A 13,696-nucleotide genomic window follows, 5' to 3' on the forward strand; every position below is an offset into this window, starting at 1 on the left:
CACGTTGGAAGGACAAACCAAGGTAGAACACACAGGGTTAATGATAAGACACTGAGAAGTGCAGTAGAACAGAGGGATCTGGGAATGCAGATACAAAATTCCCTAAAAGTGGCGTCACAGGTAGATAGGGTCGTAAAGAAAGCTTTTAGTACATTGGCCTTTATTAATCGAAGTATTGAGTATAACAGCTGGAATGTTATGATGAGGTTGTATAAGGCATTGGTGAGGCCGAATCTGGAGTATTGTGTTCAGTTTTGGTCGCCAAATTACAGGAAGGGTATAAATAAGGTTGAAAGAGTGCAGAGGAGGTTTACAAGGCTGTTGCCAGGGCTTGAGAAACACAGTTACAGAGAAAGGTTGAATAGGTTAGGACTTTATTCCCTGGAGCATAGAAGAATGAGGGGAGATTTGATAGAGGTATATAAAATTATGATGGGTATAGATAGAGTGAATGCAAGCAGGCTTTTTCCACTGAGGCAAGGGGAGAAAAAAACCAGAAGACATGGGTTAAGGGTGAGGGGGGAAAAGTTTAAAGGGAACATTAGGGGGGGGCTTCTTCACACAGAGAGTGGTGGGAGTCTGGAATGAGCTGCCAGACGAGGTGGTAAGTGCGGGTTCTTTTTTAACATTTAAGAATAAATTGGACAGATACATAGATGGGAGGTGTATGGAGGGATATGGTCTGCGTGCAGGTCAGTGGAACTAGGCAGAAAATGGTTCGGCACAGCCAAGAAGGGCCAAAGGGCCTGTTTCTGTGCTGTAGTTTTTCTATGGTTTCTATCTGGGTGGTGAAGATGGGAGACGGGGATCTGAGGGGTGGAGAGAGGAGACGAGACAGGATCTGCAATGGAGACGGGAAAAAAGGGATCTGGGTGGTGAAGATGGGAGTCAAGGGATCTGAGGGGAGATGGGATCGGGAAGGAGGAGGGGAAGCAGGTGGTGCATAGGGGAGACAGTGGAACTAGGGGATGGAGAGTGGAGGGGAATGGGGATCTGGGAGGTGGTGGTGAAGGCAGACAGGAGAACTGGGGAGATGGAGCAGGTAGACTGGGGATTGGAGGTGGCGGGGGCAAAGAGGGGCACAGGGGATCTGAGGGCAGGAGAGGGGAGCCAAATCTGTAAGGCTAGAGAGTGGAGACAGGGGATCGCCTGGGGGTTGGGGGGTGGAGAGGGGTGACAGGGATCTGGGAAGGAGGAGGGGTGGGCAACAGCAGACCTGGGGGCTGGGGAAGAGAGACAGGATCTGTGAGGTGGAGAGAGGAGACAGGAGATGTCGGGGTGGAGAGGGGAGGCAGAAGATCTGGGGGTGGAGATGGGAGACAGGTGGATAGGGTAGGATTTGGGAGTGGGAAAGGGGAGATAGAGGATCTGGGAAAGTGGTGGGGGGGGGAAGACAGCGGATCTGGGGTTTGGAGAGGAGAGATGGAACTTGCAAGGTGGAGATAGGAGATTTGCATGGTGCAGAGAAGGTTCACAGGGTTGATTCCAGAGATGAGGAGGGACTGAGTCACCTGGGACTGTACTTGCTGAAATTCAGAATGAGAGGAGATCTCGTAGAAACATATAAAATTATGAAAGGGACAGACAAGATAGAGGCAAAAAAGTTGTTTCCACTAGTAGGTGAGACTAGAACTAGGGCACATAGCCTCAAGATTTCGGGGGAGTAGATTTTGAACATAGAAACATAGAAAATAGGTGCAGGAGTAGGCCATTCGGCCCTTCGAGCCTGCACCGCCATTCAGTACAATCATGGCTGATCATCCAAATCAGAACCCTGTACCTGCCTTCTCTCCATACCCCCGATCCCTTTAGCCACAAGGGCCATATCTAACTCCCTCTTAAATATAGCCAATGAACTGGCCTCAACTGTTTCCTGTGGCAGAGAATTCCACAGATTCACCACTGTCTGTGTGAAGTTTCTCCTCATCTCGGTCCTAAAAGGCTTCCCCTTTATCCTCAAACTGTGACCCCTCGTTCTGGACTTCCCCAACATAAGGAACAATCTTCCTGCATCTAGCCTGTCCAATCCTTTTAGGATTTTATACGTTTCAGTAAGATCCCCCCTCAATCTTCTAAATTCCAACGTATAAGCCTAGTCGATCCAGTCATTCATCATATGAAAGTCCTGCCATCCCAGGAATCAATCTGGTGAACCTTCTTTGTACTCCCTCTATGGAAAGAATGTCTTTCCTCAGATTAAGGGACCAAAACTGCACACAATACTCCAGGTGTGGTCTCACCAAACCCTTGTACAACTGCAGTAGTATCTCCCTGCTCCTGTACTCGAATCCTCTTGCTATGAATGCCAGCATACCATTCGCCTTTTTCATCGCCTGCTGTACCTGCATGCCCACTTTCAATGACTGTTGTATAATGACACCCAGGTCTCGTTGCACCTCCCCTTTTCCTAATCGGCCACCATTCAGATAATAATCTGTTTTCCTGTTTTTGCCACCAAAGTGGATAACCTTACATTTATCAACATTAAATTGCATCTGCCATGAATTTGCCCACTCACCTAACCTATCCAAGTCACCCTGCATCCTCTTAGCATCCTCCTCACAGCTAACACTGCCGCCCAGCTTCGTGTCATCCGCAAACTTGGAGATGCTGCATTTAATTCCCTCGTCTAAGTCATTAATATATATTGTAAACAACTGGGGTCCCAGCACTGAGCCTTGCGGTACCCCACTAGTCACTGCCTGCCATTCTGAAAAGGTCCCGTTTATTCCCACTCTTTGCTTCCTGTCTGCTAACCAATTCTCCACCCACACCAATACCTTACCCCCAATACCGTGTGCTTTAAGTTTGCACACTAATCTCCTGTGTGGGACCTTGTCAAAAGCCTTTTGAAAATCTAAATATACCACATCCACTGGTTCTCCCCTATCCACTCTACTAGTTACATCCTCAAAAAATTCTATGAGATTCGTCAGACATGATTTTCCTTTCACAAATCCATGCTGACTTTGTCTGATGATTTCACCACTTTCCAAATGTGCTGTTATCACATCTTTGATAACTGACTCTAGCATTTTCTCCACCACCGATGTCAGGCTAACCGGTCTATAATTCCCCAGTTTCTCTCTCTCTCCTTTTTTAAAAAGCGGGGTTACATTAGCCACCCTCCAATCCTCAGGAACTAATCCAGAATCTAAAGAGTTTTGAAAAATTATCACTAATGCATCCACTATTTCTTGGGCTACTTCCTTAAGCACTCTGGGATGCAGACCATCTGGCCCTGGGGATTTATCTGCCTTTAATTCCTTCAATTTACCTAACACTACTTCCCTACTAACATGTATTTCCCTCAGTTCTTCCATCTCACTAGACCCTCGGTCCCCTACTATTTCCGTTAGATTATTTATGTCCTCCTTAGTGAAGACAGAACCAAAGTAGTTATTCAATTGGTCTGCCATGTCCTTGTTCCCCACGATCAATTCACCTGTTTCTGACTGTAAGGGACCTACATTTGTCTTAACCAATCTTTTTCTTTTCACATATCTATAAAAGCTTTTACAGTCAGTTTTTATGTTCCCTACCAGCTTTCTGTCATAATCTTTTTTCCCTTTCCTAATTAAGCCCTTTGTCCTCCTCGGCTGGACTCTGAATTTCTCCAAGTCCTCAGGTGAGCTGCTTTTTCTGGCTAATTTGTAACGGAGATGAGGAGGAACTGCTTTTCCCAGAGAAGGGTGAATCTGTGAATTCCCTGCCCGATGAAGCAGTGGAGGCTACCTCAGAAAATATATTTAAGACAGCGTTGGATAGATTTTTGCATAGTAGAGGAATTAAGGGTTAAGGGTTATGGGGAAAAGGCAGGTAGGTGGAGATGAGTCCGTGGCCAGATCAGCGATTGAATGGCGGAGCAGGCTCGATGGGCCAGACGGCCGACTCCTGCTCCTATTTCTTACGTTCTTATCTTCTTAAGAGACAAGAGAGACAGGGGATCTGGGGATGGAGAGGAAAAATGGGATCTAGGGGATGGAGAGGGGAAACGGGATCTGGGGATGGAGAGAGGAGACAGGATCTGGGGATGGAGAAGGGAAACAGGATGTGGGGATGGAGAGGGGAGACAGGATCTGGGGTGGAGAGGGGAGACAGGATCTGGGGTGGAGAGGGGAGACAGGGGATCTGTAGAAAGGGGAGATGGGGATCTTGAGGGAGGTGTAGGGGACACAGATGATCTGGGTTTGGGGAGGGGAGGCCAGGGAATTTGGGGTTGGAGAGGGGAGTCGGGATCTGGGGGGTGGAGAGGGGAAACAGGAGATGGGGGTGGAGAGGGGAGACAAGGGATCGGGGTGGAGAGGGGAGACAGGGGATCAGGAGGTGGACTGGGGAGACAGGGAATCAGGGGGTGGAGAGGGGAGACAGGGATCGGGAGGTTGGAAAGAAGAGACAGCAGATCTGTGGGAGAGACAGGGGATCTGGAACATGCAGAACAGAAATGAGGATCTGGCAGGTGGAGAGGGAAGAGAGATTCAAGGGCTTCGAGGTGAGACGGAAAATCTCTCCGACTGAGAAGGGAGACGGGATCTGGGAAGATCGAGGGGGAGACAGGAGATCAGGGGTTGGAGAGGGGAGACGGGAATCTGTGGGAGAGAAAGGATATGGGGTTTGCAGAACAGAGGTGGGTATCTGGGTGGGAATGGAGGGTGAGGACAGGGAATGGGATAGGGTGGGGAGTACCGGAATTCCGGGCTGTGCATTGGGATTGCAGGGGTACGGGGGAGGGGTAACGGCAGATCCGGGGGTTGGTGGGAGTTCCGATCGCCCATCTCCCCACCCAAACCCCCGAGTGCCCCCTCGCACCCTCAGTCCTCCCGTCTCCCCTCCCGCACCCTCGGTCCTCCCGCCGACTCACCGCCGCCTCGCAACCTCTCCGGCGGGAGGGAGTCAGCCTGGCAACCGCCAACGAGCCGGCGGTGCGTCAGGGCAAGAGCGTCGCCGGGAACCCGCCGGAGGACCAGTGACGGGAGGACTGGGGGTGGGCAGAAGGTGGTGTTGCCGGGTGGGTGACGGGCAGGGGTGGATGAGCGAGAGGGAGTGTGGGGGAGGGGGAAGGGAATGGGAATGGGGAGTGTGGGGGAGGGGGAGGGAATGGGAATGGGGAGTGTGGGGGAGGGGAGAGAATGGGGAGTGTGGGGAGGGGGAAGGGAATGGGGAGTGAGGGGGAAGGGAATGGGGAGTGAGGGGGAAGGGAATGGGGAGTGTGGGGGGAGAGAATGGGGAATGTGGGGGAGGGGGAAGGGAATGGGGAGTGTGGGGAGGGAATGAGGAGTGTGGGGGCAGAGAATGGGGAATGTGGGGGGGGAAGGGAATGGGGAGTGTGGGGGAGAGAATGAGGAGTGTGGGGGCAGAGAATGGGGAATGTGGGGAGGGGGGAGAGAATAGGGAGTGTGGAAGAGGGGGAAGGGAATGGTGAGTGTGGGGGAGGGGGAAGGGAATGGGGAGTGTGGGGGAGAGAATGGGGAGTGTGGGGGAGGGAATGGGGAGTGTGGGGGAGAGAATGGGGAGTATGGGGGAGGGAGGGGGAAGGGAATGGGGAGTGTGGGGAGGGGGAATGGAATGGGGAGTGTGGGGGAGAGGGGAGGGAATAGGGGTGTGGGGGAGAGAATGGGGGTGTGGGGGAGGGAATGGGGAGTATGGGGGAGGGAGAGGGAATGGGGGTGTGGAGGAGGGGGAAGAGAATGGGGAGTGTGGGGAGGGGGAAGGGAATGGGGAGTGTGGGGGGGCAGGGAATGTGGAGTGTGCGGGGGAAGGGGAGTGGGGAGAGGAGATTTGGGAGTAGGGAGAGGGTGGTGGTGGCGTGACAGGAAGTGGATGTTTGTGGAAGGGGAATGGGGGATTGGGTGGGGGTGGGGAGGTTTAAGAGTGGTGGCTGGTGTTGGTGGGTGACAGTGAGGTGCGGGAAGGGTTAAACGGAGGGGGCGGGTGAGGAGTATTTGGGTGAGATGGCAGGGATTGCGGTGCAGGGGGTGGGAGTTACAGGTACTGGGAACCCGGAGCGACGCATTGACTCCCGGAGGAGATCAGCGGGCTAAGCAGACCGTCCTGGTGCAGAATGTTGCCTGACACACTGTCCCACTCTCCCTCCACCGGCATCTTGTTTTGGGAGGAGGGAAGGGAGCATTCCCTCAGTCTGGGCCCCTGATTGCCATGGTGACACATGGCTTAGAGCTCTGATATGTCTGGCACTTCCCATCCCTCAACGTTACACTCCTCCACACTGTTCCTCCATCCCATCCCTTCTTCACTCCTCCACGCCATTCCTCCATCCCATCCCTTCTTCACTCCTCCGCGCCCGTTCCTCCATCCCATCCCTCAACCTTGACCTTGCCTCACAGAATGCTACAACAGACATCTGCTCTGTGCCCGGCTGTTAATCTGCCCTGTCCCACTGGCCTGTACCAGGACCGTCGCCCTCCATATTCCTCCCATCCATGTACCTCATCGAGTTTCTCTTAAACGTTGAAATCAAACCCACATCCACCATTTCCGCTGACAGCTCGTTCCACACTCTCATATCATTTTGTATATCTTTATCAAATCTCTTCTCATTCTGCTACACTCCAGGGAGTAAAGTCCTAACCTATTTAACCCTTCCCTATCACTCACGGAGAGCATTCTAACTATTTGCAGCACCATTAGGTTTGGAGAGTGGGGCTCTGCACAGGATCAGAAAAAGCTGCAGAAAGTTAAAACCTCAGCCATCCCCTTCATGGACGCTCGCCTCCCCAGCGTCCAGGACACTTTCAAAAGGCGAGGCCTCAAAAAGGCGGCATCCATCATTAAGGACCCCATTACGCAGGACACATCCTCTTCTCATTGCTACCATCAGGGAGGAGCTACAGGAGCCTGAAGGCCCACACTCGATGTTTCAGGTACAGCTTCTTCCTCTGCACCATCAGATTCCTCAGCGGACAAAGAACCAATGAACACTACCTCTATTTTTGCACTGCTTATTTAATTTTTAATATATACTTTTTACTGTAATTTGTGGTATATTTTTATGTCTTGCAATCTGCTGATGTCACAACACAACAAATTTCAGGACGTATGTCCTTGATCGTAAACCTGATTCAGATTCAGATTCACCTGCCCCAGCGAGGGCTGCCCGCTGACCTGGAACAACACAGACAAACGACCCACACCTCCCATTCCCCCATCCACCCTAACCCTCCAACATTACTGTATGACTCTTGCCGTGATCGGTCCAGCCCTAGATCCTGTCTGCAGTCCACCCTTAGACCGAGGTTGCAGAGTCCCCACCTGCTCCACGGGGTTGGCAGTACACGGGTGGCTTTGGAACACCAACGTCCAACAGAACAAAGTACAACTGGCCTGGTGTGGAAGGTCTTTATTGCTTACTGACAGAACACAGGTCGAGTATTGGTGCTGAACATCACGCAAACGCCACGAACGAGGGGACGAGAGAGGGAGAGAGAAGGACAAAGTGGGGAGAGGGAAGGACGGTGGGGAGAGGGAGGGACAGGGTAGGGAGAGGGACGGGGCAGGGAGAGGGAGAAGGACAGGGTGGGGAGTGTGAGGGGGAGGGGAAAGGGTGAGGGTAGGGACAAAGAGGAAGAGCGTGGAGAATAGAAGGCTGGTAGGAGAGGTAGAGGGAGGGGGAACAGGTAGACAAATGGAGGGTGTTGGGGAGCAGAAAAAGTGGGTGTAGGGATGCAGAGAGGGAGGGAACGGAGAGGGGGTGCAGAGAAAGAGGGAGGGGAGGGGATGAGGTAAGAGAAGGAGGGGTTGCAGAGGGTGTACAATGGGTGGTTAGGGTGAGGAGGGTGTATGGAAAGGGTGATTGGGGAAGAGGTACTGAGGGGCAGAGGTGGTTACGGAGAGGGGGGAGGTGGGAAAGTGGTTACAGAAAGAGGAGGTTAAGGAGAGTGGGCGGAAGCTATTCTGAAACTCATTGGCTGGACCACTGCTCAGTGGGTGAGATTCGGGGTCCCGGTGATTGGGCTACACAGGGTGTAGGGATGATCAGGGAGTGGGGGCTTCACTGGAGGATGGGTATGGGTATATCTCCTCTGGCTAGCAGCTCAGTGAGGATCCTGTGGTCAGGTCTCTGCTACAGTGTTGGTGGGAAGGGGTGTGGTCAGATGCTTCGGGCAGTTTCCGGGCCGCTGGACCCCAGGGTATTGGGCCAGGAAGATGTGGGGGCAATGGATACCACCCTCTGAAATGCACACATGCAGCTGACTCTGGGGAGTGATAAAGACGAGACTCTGCAGATATTGGAAATCCGGAGAAGAAGGGTTTCACCCCAAAATGTTAACAGTTTATCTCTCTGCATAGATGCTGCCTGATGTGCTAAGTTTCTCCAGCATTTTGTGAGTGTTGGGGAGTGAGCTGTCTGTGGGATCAGACTGCATGGACCCTGCGCCCCTCACCCTCACTGTGTCTTATACAGGTTTGACATGGTGATGTATGACTCGTCAGAGGGGGGAGCAGGAACCTGGGTGAGGGGACAGTTCAGGCCCCCAGCCTGGGCCTCGGCAGGTCTCCTGTGATCTGGTACACACGGGGAGGGATCCTGGGTCACAGGGAAGGGCAAGAAGCAGCTCGTCGGTTCCGAAGGCTGGGCCCACTCGTCCTGGGGGCCTGTGGTGTCCTGCTGGCCCTGGTCTGAGGTGCTATCCGGCCCATCCACTGATTCCACAGCAGTCTGCATCAGCAGTTTCCTCTCCGGGTCGGGGCTGCCATCTCCAGCCGTCTCCGTGGGCAGATCTGGGTAGGGGTAGCAGTGCCAGGGCCACACCCCCTTCACTGCCATCATGTCCACCCTGTTCTCCGTCACCTCCAGGAAGTGGCCGGGGTCAAAGCTCACCTCTGCCGCCTGCAACAGAAACGGGATGCTCAGTGCCACGTGGGACCCACTGTACCAGATGTCAGGGCTGTCGGAGGACTCTTGCTTCTCACTGCCGCCATCGAGGGGGAGGTACAGGAGCCCGAAGACCCACCATGTAAGTGCAATTGCGAAGAAAGCACAACAGGGCCTCTACTTCCTTATGAGTCCACAGAGCAGACATCCCACCTCTCCCAGAACTTCCGGGAGTCTCCCGCATATTAATACTGGCTCCCTGATGCCCGCAAATTATATACAATATCACGGAAATCAATTTTTTTGAGAGCCAGCAAGAGAGAGAGCGAGCAAGCGAGAGCGCGCCATGGCAGAGTGTTCCAAAAAAAATATAAACCGTACGTCACCCCAGACTACACTAAGGTGTACCCCTGCCTAATAGGGGTCAACATAATGACAGTGTTGCTCGCCGCACTGTTTGCAACAGTGACTTTTCTATTGCCCATGGTGGGTTAAGACTGTAAACGACATGTTGAGGTGAGTTTAACAGGTGTTATTCGTTCATTAGCATAGCTAACGTTATTTAAACTAGCTGGCCAGCTGCTAAGGAGCTACTCTATTGCAGACATCCCACCTCTCCCGGAAGTCTCCCGCAAATTGATGGTGCTACCTCCCTGAAATGAGTTTTTGCAGGGTGGGATGTCTGACAGAGATTTGGTACGATATCAAAAACTTGGACAAGCTTCTATAGATGTGTAATGGAGAGTGTATTGACTGGCTGTATCACGGCCTGGTATTGGGAACACCAATGCCTTTGAACAAAAAGTAGTGGTTTCAGCCTAGTACATCATGAGTAAAGCCCTCCCAACCACTGAGCACATTTACATGAAACACTGTCGTAGGAAAGCAGCATCCATCATCAGAGATCCCCGCACCCAGGCCATGCTCTTTTCTCACAGCTGCCATCAGGAAGAAGGTATAGGAGCCTCAGGTTCAGGAGCAGTGCCTACCCCTCAACCATCAGGCTCTTGAACTAAAGGGGATAACTACACTCACTTGCACATCTGTTGAATTGTTCCCTTAATTATTGAATTAGTAATCTCACTTTACAGACTCTATCTTGTTATTTATTGCTATTTATATATATTAGTGTATGCAGTTTGTTGTCTTCTGCATTCTACTTGATCTTTCTAATTTTTTTAGTCAGAGGGTGGTGAATCTATGGAATTTGTTGCCATGGGCGGCAGTGGAGGCCAAGTCATTGGGTGTATTTAAGGCAGAGATTGATAGGTATCTGAGTAGCCAGGGCATCAAAGGTTATGGCGAGAAGGCGGGGGAATGGGACTAAGTGGGAGAATGGATCAGCTCATGATAAAATGGCGGAGCAGACTCGATGGGCTGAATGGCTGACTTCTGCTCCTTTGTCTTGTGGTCTTTCATTGATCCTGTTATCGTTACTATTCTATAGATTTGCCACAGGAAAATGAATCTCAGGGGTTGTCTGTGGTAACATACTGCAAACATAGGCTAGTAATAAAATTTACTTTGAACTTTGAACTCAGTGCATCAGGAATGGTTCTTTCCCTCAGCTATCAGACATCTGAATATACAATGAACGCTACCTCACTATTTTTTCCTTTTTTTTGCTCTCCATTTGCTCTATTTATTTGATATAATTTATATGTATTTCTTACTATAATTTATAGTTTTAATTATTATGTATTGCAATGTACTGCTGCAAAAACAAAAAATTTCACAAAATTTGCCGGTGATATTAAACCTGATTCTGATTGAAGGCCAGGGACAGTGTAGGGCTGATTCAGAGCTCCAGGGACAGTCAGGAAAAGAAATGAGGCTGGTCCTCGAGACGAAGGGGGAAGGCCGATTCCAGTCATAGGACAATATCTGGGAGGGGGTGGGATGGGAGCATCTGCTCAACGGAAATTCCTACTGAAAGGCCCAGATAGACTGGACGTGCAGAGGGTGTTTTCTACAGTGGGAGAGCCTAGGACCAGAGGGTACGGCCTCAGAACAGAGCCATGTCCATTTAGAACAGTGATGAGGAGGGATGGTCGATGTGTGGGATTCATTGCCACAGGCGGTTGTGAAGGCCAAGTCACTGGGTGTATTCAAAGGCAAGGTTAATAGATTCTTGATTATTAAGAGAGTCAAAGTTTATGGGGAGAAGGCAGGGGAACGTGGGTGAAAGGGATAATAAATCAGCCCCGGTGGGATGAACAGCCTAATTCTGCTCCGATCTCTTACGGTCTGGCTGTTGTTGAAAGCATGTCTGATAAATGGAGGTGTTTATGGGCAAGGTAGCAAGAGTTGAGATTCAGCATGTAACTGAGAGTAAGACACAGGGGTGATAAGATTGGGGAAGTTTAGTTAATTAAGGCTGTTGAAGGTTTGATCAGGAAGTGAAGGAAGCGGGTGTCAAATTGAGTTTATTGTCATGTGCAATGAATCAGGATTATTATCACCGACATACATCATGAAATTTGTTTTGTAGCAAAACAAGTCTGCAGAGCAAATCTGCACATTGCATCATATAAGCAGCATTCACAAGAAAAACGGATACGCCTGGAAGCTACAGGCTGGCGGGCCTCACACCAGTTGTTGTTGACTCCGAGAGATGGGACTTTAAGTGGAGTGTAGAAAGGCTTTTGACAAGTTCCCGTGTGGACTGGGCCAGAGGATCTGAGATGTGTTGGCAAAACTGGATCTGGTAATCAGGTCCATAATTCCTAGAAAGCGGCGTCACAGGTAGAAAGGGTCATAAAGAAAGCTTCTGGCGCATTGAATACATGAGTTGAGATGTGATGTTGAAGTTGTATAACACTGGTGGGACCAAATTTGGAGTTTGTGTGCGGTTCTGGTCATCTACGTACAGGGAAGATATCTTATTAAATTTACAAGGATGTTGTTGGAGCTTGAGGACTTGAGTTGTAGGAAAATGTTGAATAGGTTAGAACATTATTCCCTAGAATAAAGAAGGCTGATGGAAGATTTGATAGAGGTATACAAGATTATGAGTGGTACAGATAGGATAAAGGTAAACAGGCATTTTTCACTGAAGTCCGGTGAGACTACAACTAAAGGTCATGGGTTAAGGGTGAAAGGTGAAAAGTTTAAGGGAAGCATGAGGGGAAGCTTCACGCAGAGGGTGGTGAAAATATGGGAAAAGCTGCCAGCGGAAATGGAGAAATACAGGTTGATTTCAACATTTAAGAGAAATTTGGCTCGGTACATGGATGAGGGATATGGAAGGCTTTGACCCAGGTAAAGGTCAATGGGACAAGGACAAGGCAATATCCTTGTAAATTTTCTCTGAACTCTTTCAATCTTGTAGATGTCTTCCCCGTAGGTAGGTGACCAGAACTGCACACAATACTCCAAATTTGGTCTCACCAATGTCTTCTACAACTTCAACATAACATCCTAACATCCCAATAGTTTGGCACAGACTAGATGGGCCGAAGGGCCTGTTTCTGTGCTACAGCTCTCTATGATTCTACAGATCGTAAATGTTTGGGTGATAGAGTGGGGAGAGTAGTAGTGCAGGGTTACCCTGCTGGGAAGTCTGTACCACAGGGATCAATCTCGTATCAGGGTGTAGGTGAATGGTAGGTCTGCTGACGGCGTGAAAGCTGTTGGTGACGTAGACAGTAAATAAGTTGTCTGATAGAACGACAGAGAACTGAGGGATAGTTATGAAGAATGATGGTGGATGGTAGTTCATCCCAACTTGCGTGAGGTAATGCATTTTAAGTTTTCTGTACATATACAGTAACTGGCAAAGAGGTGAGAAGCAGCACACACAAAATGCTGGAAGAACTCAGCAGGCCAGGCAGCATCTATGGAAAAGAGTACAGTTGACATTTCGGACGAGACCCTTCTGCAGGACTGGAAAAAAAAGATGAGGAGGAGATTTAAAAGGTGGGTGGAGGGGAGAGAGAAACTGGGAGGGGGTAGGATGAAGTAAATAGATGGGAAGTTGATTGGTGAAAGAGATACAGGGCTGGAGAAGGGGGAGTCTGATAGGTGAGGATAGAAGGCCATGGAAGAAAGAAATGTCAACTGTGCTTTTTTCCATAGATGCTGCCTGGCCTGTTGAGTTCCTCCAGCGTTTCGTGTCTATTGCTTGGATTTCCAGCATTTGCAGATTTTCTGTCTGTGAAGGAGATGAAATGTGTTGATGACAGAGAGACTCTGGGGTGCAAGTTCATCGCTCCCTGAAGGTGATGGCACAGGTAGACAAGGTGGTGAAGGGTACAGTTAGCCTGTTTGCATTCACAGCTCTAGGCACTGAGTATTGGAGTTGGGATATCACATTGCAACGGCATGGAGCACAATAGATTCTGCAGATGCTGGAAATCTTGAGGAACACACACAAAATGCTGGTCGAACTCCGCAGGTCAGGCAGCATCTATGGAGGGGAATAAATAGTCAACATTTCGGGCTGAGACCCTTCATCAGGATTGGAAACGAAAGGGGAAGAATAAGAAGTGGGGGGGGGGAGCAGAAAGAGCACAAGCCGACAGGTGATGGGGAAGACAAGGTGACTTCTCCTTAGGGTTTGAACTCCTTCCTCTCCCCCCCCACCCCAATATTCTGGCTTGTTTGCCCTTCCTCTCCAGTCCTGACAAAGAGTCTCGTCAGGTCAGACAGTGTCTATGGAGGGGAATAAATGACTATTGATTCCCCTCCATAGACGACAGTGTCTGACCTGCTGAGTTCTGTGTGTTGGAATATTGGTTGACTGCACTGGGAGTATCAGATACTGTTCTGGTCAGTGCACTACGGGACGGAACATGGCAGCAATAGAGTGCAGGAGAGACTCCCCAGGAGGGTGCCTGGAATGAGAGCTTTGGTTCAAAGGAG

The 13,696-nt window shown here is 50.3% G+C and overlaps 2 protein-coding genes across 4 annotated transcripts in view; both read right to left on the minus strand.

Annotated features, from left to right (window-relative positions):
* The window catches only part of cplane1 (ciliogenesis and planar polarity effector 1), a 328,946-nt gene extending 323,993 nt beyond the window's left edge, over positions 1-4,953 (minus strand). The window contains exon 1 of one of the 2 annotated variants that reach the window (XM_063049649.1): positions 4,862-4,953. The gene's annotated coding sequence lies outside the window, so the exon portion shown is untranslated. The remainder of the gene's footprint in view (positions 1-4,861) is intronic. The other variant, XM_063049647.1, reaches the window with a different exon arrangement.
* A 2,239-nt stretch (positions 4,954-7,192) lies between these two features.
* The window catches only part of LOC134346398 (interleukin-7 receptor subunit alpha-like), a 53,119-nt gene continuing 46,615 nt past the window's right edge, over positions 7,193-13,696 (minus strand). The window contains exon 7 of one of the 2 annotated variants that reach the window (XM_063047757.1): positions 7,193-8,848. In XM_063047757.1, the coding sequence (XP_062903827.1) occupies positions 8,405-8,848 (444 nt within the window). In that variant the 3' untranslated portion in view covers positions 7,193-8,404. The remainder of the gene's footprint in view (positions 8,849-13,696) is intronic. The other variant, XM_063047756.1, reaches the window with a different exon arrangement.

The sequence above is a fragment of the Mobula hypostoma genome, chromosome 5, assembly GCF_963921235.1.
Source record: "Mobula hypostoma chromosome 5, sMobHyp1.1, whole genome shotgun sequence".
NCBI lineage: Eukaryota > Metazoa > Chordata > Chondrichthyes > Myliobatiformes > Myliobatidae > Mobula > Mobula hypostoma.